The 5829-nt window shown below is 35.0% G+C and overlaps 1 protein-coding gene across 1 annotated transcript; it reads left to right on the top strand.

The window, feature by feature from the left end:
* The first annotated feature begins 2728 nt into the window (after nucleotides 1-2728).
* On the top strand, nucleotides 2729-5540 carry LOC116137034 (general transcription and DNA repair factor IIH subunit TFB2-like). Its single transcript, XM_031422719.1, has 7 exons — nucleotides 2729-3166; nucleotides 3413-3574; nucleotides 4146-4214; nucleotides 4641-4734; nucleotides 4899-4999; nucleotides 5107-5152; nucleotides 5233-5540. Exons 1-7 carry the CDS (start codon nucleotides 3054-3056, stop codon nucleotides 5296-5298), a joined length of 651 nt encoding a protein of 216 aa, XP_031278579.1. The 5' UTR covers nucleotides 2729-3053; the 3' UTR covers nucleotides 5299-5540.
* Nucleotides 5541-5829: the final 289 nt, after the last annotated feature.

Raw genomic sequence — 5829 nt, 5'->3', positions numbered from 1 at the left:
AAGATACATTCTGAATACAAGCTCCAAAGAATTAATCACACCTCTTTTGTATGGTTAAAGTGTAAGTAATCAATACATTATAAGATACAAAGCATACTCATTAAAGTGTAAGTCATCTATATATTGCAATTTTCAAGGAAAAATCTTCCATGTGTATTGTGCTGAACCATCAAGTTCAGACTCCCAATGTTTTTCGTATTTCATAAGAAACCGAATAACATCCATTGTTTCTGTAAAGTTAATATGAGAGGTTAATATATTCACAAGTATTAACAAATTTCAGAATTCAAAACACAAAATAAAACAAAGTCTCAATTCAACCTAACAGTGCCTAATAGAGCCCGAGACATACCAATCTGGCATTATTCCAAAACTCATAATACCCGACATAACCCAATCCACTTTTTCGAGTGTTTCTACTTCAAATGTGTCCTATATACCTTATTATCCAACGCTTATTAGGTTGTTGAAATTGTATGCCCGATACTACCCGATTATAAGGTATTAGGCATTAGTCATCTTCTACCCCTAGCATAAACCTAGCTGAAACTATACCAAACTCACAACCTCTAGTCTTTTATATGCATTCTTACTTAAAAATTAACATAACAAACATACATATCAGGGCTGACCCAAGGGATAGGTAGGTGAGGCACCTACCTAGGGCCCCCAAAAAATGTCCAAATTTTTTATAATTTTTTTCGAATATATTACAAAAATAAAAATAGTGTATGATTTCTTATCCAGGCCGGCCGAAGGCCCCCCCAAAAAAAACTAAAAAGACTCAAATTTATTATAAACTTGTTACATTATTACCACCCAAAGTTTGACGAAATAGCAAGTTTGTACCTCTAATTTCATATATTCCAATTTACACCCCTAAATTAACATATTGTTTTTTTTTTTTTTTTTACAATGAAAGGCTAAAATGGTAATTTATATGTCTTAAATTACTCAACCCCAATTAAATTCCAAAATTCGATATTCACATAAATCATCTCCGCCCCTATTCCGCCGCCAACCATTTAGAGCTAATTCTAGTCGATTTTTTTCACCAAAATCGACCGAAATCATCACTTTCTCATTTCCCAAGTGTTTTCCCAACCTTGATAGCCCTCGATTTGCCCGATTTTTTACAAATCTCGCAACCCAGCTCCATCGCACATGACAACCATTTATGGCCTTTTCAACATGTACCTAACGTCGTTGACCTTCCCCGACAACACCATCTTCCTCTTCTTAGCCTTCTCACTAAAACCCCTATCATACCTCATCCGTTTACTCCGCCAATCGCCGACCACTGATACTTTTTGGGCTGTGACTTTTCACACCTTTTTTTGGTCAATCCTGGCATTGGAAATCACCCATTTCATCATCTATCGCTTCTCCAGCATCTGCTCTCTAAAACCTCCTACCAACCTGACCCCGTTAGCCCGCCGGTCACCGTCCATCTCTCCTAGTGATTTTGCATCTCAAAAGGCAAGAAAAATAAATTTGAATTTTTTTTTAATATATGCTTATATATTAGAAGGCTCCAAAGTAACTCTTGCCTATGATCATAAGTGTTCTTGAGACAGCCCTGATACATATTATCCAGCCCAAGCTTATATAAAATATTTAAGATCAAATCTATAAGAAATTTTCAATTATATACTTATATACCAAATAGTTTAAATCATAAATAACATACCTGTTCGGTTGTGGCTTCTAATGGATGAAAAACTCAACAGATGAGTCAAATAATTTTTTCTTCTAAAAAAAATAAGCTTCAATAATGTTGGATTGTGTGAGAACTTCTTGATTTGGAGAAGAAAGAGTGTAAGGCTAAGTGTTAATTGAAGAAGAAATGGGCAATTTCGTCCAAATTGAGACAAAATATGTGGAAGGATATTTGTTGAGAGATTGTTTTTTCTTGGGGTATTTTTCAATTTGGTCCCTCAATTATAGGGGTATGCAAAGAACTGGTTAGAATCGGAACCGGTAGGAACCAAAACTAGAACCTGGAACCAGGGTATAAATTTTTTTAATAAATAATAGGGACTGTTTTGATATTTTACAATTTAATTGAAATTTCATTTAGGTCATTAAAGTGTAAATGTGAATAAGGTTTAAGAATTGGGGGAAATCTCCAGTTGCGGCAAAGGTATTTCCGAAATGATTGGTGGCAAATTGTGGAGAGAGGGGGAAGAAGAAGGAGGTGAAGAAGAAGAAGTTGTGGAGCAGGGTGTCGACGAAAAAGAAGTTGTGGAGCATGGTGTCGACAAAAAAGAAGTTGTGGAGATGGGTGGTGGTGAAGAAGACGACGAAGAAGTTGTGGAGAGGGGTGGCGGCGAAGAAGAAGATTGGGTTGTGAGAGGAAGAGCAAAGTGGGTTTGTGGAGACTAAAGATTGTGGGTTGTGGAGATTGTGGAGAGGGGTGGCGGCAAAGAAGAAGAAGAAGAAGATTGGGTTGTGAGAGGGAGAGCGAAGTGAGAGGGGTGGCAGCTAGGGTTTATGATGAAAGGAGAGCCGTTGGATTGCAAGATGTTGGGGTGTATTTGTAATATTTATAAACTATTGGGGGGTGCTAAGTTTAAAAGGTTTATTTGTTATTTTTTAAAAAGGGTACTTTAAAATTATCCTAACCTATGTTTCAAGTTTCTAAGAATTGGAACCGTGGTTTCAAATCTAAAAAACTGGTCGGTTTCGATTTCGGTTTTAATTCCTTTGATTTTTCGTGGATACCTTCACCTAATCACCTCACTGAATTAAGGATATTTAATATAATTTCTTCTAATAAAAACTAATAAATTAATGGTGATGGTCATTACGCGGTCTTGTAATTCTAGTTAGCACTCCCTCCCAAAAGAAAATATACAAATACACCTTAAGGAAACAAATGCACTCATAAAACACTCTCCGCTCTGAACACTGATCAGACTCGTCCCGTTTAGAGCTCCACGTACAAGTACCCACAGAATATTACAAATTGAAATTGCAAATCGATTTATAATTAAATCCATTCATAAATTAAATCTTTTTTAAAACCCTAAAGCTATTATATCGCAGCAACAATGCCGCAAGTGAGGATTATAGCGAAAAATTTTATGGACATGGTAGCCTCTCTGACCGCCAGGGACCTCGAAAAGCTCTACGACAATCCCTTCATTTGCGAAGCCATTCTCAGGTTTACTTGCTTTTATTCTTTTCTAATTTTTATATTTTTATTATTCTTGATTTTCAGTTCTGTTTATTATATTTAGATTTTAAAGATTTATTTGTGGGGGCACCAGCTTGTTGAATTGAAATTGATAAGAAAATAAGAGAAATGAAATAATCGAGAGTGTAGCGTTTTAGTGTAGTAAGTATTTAATGATGATTTTTGTTTTTGATGATATGATTAATGTTGTTTGTTGTTTGTTTTGGTACTCAGGTCACTGCCCCCTCTCGCAAAGAAGTATGTATTAGAAATGTTGTATATGGATTCTGCGTTACCCGCGAAGTCGGTGGAGGAATGGGTACTGTCAGATGGGTTCACTAAGCACAGAGTTTCCATTGATCGGTTGGTTCAGTTGAGAATATTTACAGAGGAAAAGTATGCACCTTCACTGATGTGTTTAGAACTCTTCTGTGAAACTGGATAGCTAGAAATTGAGAGTAAAGTTGAAATTTTTGAGCTATTTTTAAGCATGTTGCTCATGAACTATAACTTTTGGTCGAATCAAAGAGAGTATGCATGAAATGTGTGAGGTTCAACTTAGTCTGATTGAATTTTCATTTCCTTTTGAATTTTCAGCATGAGTTGTTTTATTAGGTTTGTGAAATAGAAAGCTGTGCTAAGGTGTGGGTTTTACCTTGTGGACCATTTCTCACATATATGCTGTTGCTTGAAAAGCAGGCCACTTTTGTCTTTGCTATAAACTTTTGGTTGGGATTATTTCCCTTTTCATTTTTCCTGATAAGTTGATCATGGCCGTAAAAGCAAATTGCTATCACATATAAGTTGCATTATTTGGCAACTTACTTTGAAATACTAAGTTTAGCAGTTTTATCTGTTGTTATCCTATATAGTACTTTATGTTTGGAAAAAAATCTGTTTTTAATGGCTTTGAAACTAACCCTATATGGTTTGCCATCTGCTGAAGTTCTTAAAATTTTATTGGCAGGAAGAAGGAAACCAGTTACAAATTAAATCCAACTTTCCAGGCTAACCTTCAAAAGCATTTGATATATGGGTGAGTTTAGAATTCTAGCCGACTTCTTGGATGTACTTCTCAGTTCTCACCCTCTGCCTGTTGTTTTGGTTGGGAGGTTTATAGTGTCAGTAGTGCCTGGTGATCTGGATAAATCTTCCCTTCTTCTTGTATTCTTTAGGGTCAAGCAACGGAGATTTTTCAGGATTTTAATTTATTGGTTGTACTGCCCTCCTATTGACAAAAATATGCAATTTATTATAATGAACTTGAAGATTCCACTTAATTAGTCGACCTAGGATGTGCTTTTCTACTTTTTCACTTGCACCACATCTTTTATTACTTCCATCGTTGATTTATGACATGAGATTGATTTGGCTATCAATATTACTATGCCTTCTTTTTATAAGCAATGAATTAGATGATCTTATTACTTTATCAATGAAATTAATGAATCTAAACTTGCAGTGGAGCTTTGCCAAGGGAACCAATGCCTTCAAATGTTACTGTGAGGCTCCCAAGCTTGGAGGAACTTGAGGCCTATGCCCTTGGACAGTGGGAGGTGTGAACTTAATATATGTTCACTGAATGCATGTTCAATAATACTTTTATAACAGTCATTGCACCTTTAATGATATGTAATGGCATATTTAGCTTTTGGAATTGGCTATTACATGGTTCATTTAAATTTATCTGCTCTTATATCTTGCTATGGTGTTAAATCAGTGTTTCTTGCTGCAACTTATTAGTTCCTCACAAGCTGAAAAGGCAACAAATTTCAGCTCTTCCATGATGAAGGTTTTTCAGCGAGGACTTTTAACTCAAAGGTCATATTTCTTGCCAAATTTTAGTCCCTGGTTTCTTTCTGCAATTAATTATTAAGGATCTTGATTCTCTCATGTGGTATTGTGTTGTATATGTGCTTTGATTATAGGGATAAAGAATCCCCAAGATTAACCGAGAGCGGTTTTCAATTTTTGGTATGTATGTAGAACGTAAGATGTTTGAAATTCTTATGGTGTGCGGCTGATAGTTATTTTCTATATGTATAAATCTACAGCTGATGGATACCAATGCGCAGCTCTGGTACATTGTTAGAGAATATATCACCAATTCTCAGGTATGATCTCCTGAGATTCTTTAAGGTGGTTCTGTCAGCATTGAACTTCTATGAGTCCTTGCTATTAATATTACAGTATGACTGGTGTATCCTTTTTAGTAAAAAACTTAAGTTATCATTTATAGAGATCGAAGGCAATCGCAAAGAACTGACTAAATGCCAAGGGTGTGTTAACTATACTTTTCATTTTCAATTTTTTCCTTTTTTTTTCCCTTGAAAATGTTGGTACTCAGTCACTTGACCAATTTCATTTTTAGGATGGTAAACAGAAAATAATATTAAAAACAAAAAAAAAAAGCATGCACACAATTAGTTGATTAACTAAAACTAAAAAAAGACACAAAATGTCAAAACCACACAAAATGAAAATATGTTGGAAAAATTGATGCAATCTCATTTGAAAATAGAGAACTCAAAACTTATTATTTTTATTTGAACTCTTTTTCAAAACCAAAGCACAAGAACTATAAAGACGGCTACCTAAATTTCTTCTGATTTCTGATTGTTCATTTTAGAACTTTGGTATCAATATCATTA

This window comes from Pistacia vera, unplaced genomic scaffold (assembly GCF_008641045.1).
Source record: "Pistacia vera cultivar Batoury unplaced genomic scaffold, PisVer_v2 Contig320, whole genome shotgun sequence".
NCBI classification, from domain to species: domain Eukaryota; kingdom Viridiplantae; phylum Streptophyta; class Magnoliopsida; order Sapindales; family Anacardiaceae; genus Pistacia; species Pistacia vera.
The sequence above is the reverse complement of the archived record's forward strand: the minus strand, read 5'-3'. Positions and strand labels throughout refer to the sequence as shown.

Coding starts and splice junctions, on each gene's coding strand:
- LOC116137034 (XM_031422719.1), top strand. CDS start 3,054: ATGCCGCAAGTGAGGATTATAGCGAAAAATTTTATGGACATGGTAGCC. Junction 4,735..4,898: donor ATGCCCTTGGACAGTGGGAG/GTGTGAACTTAA, acceptor GTGTTAAATCAG/TGTTTCTTGCTGCAACTTAT. Junction 5,000..5,106: donor CGAGGACTTTTAACTCAAAG/GTCATATTTCTT, acceptor CTTTGATTATAG/GGATAAAGAATCCCCAAGAT.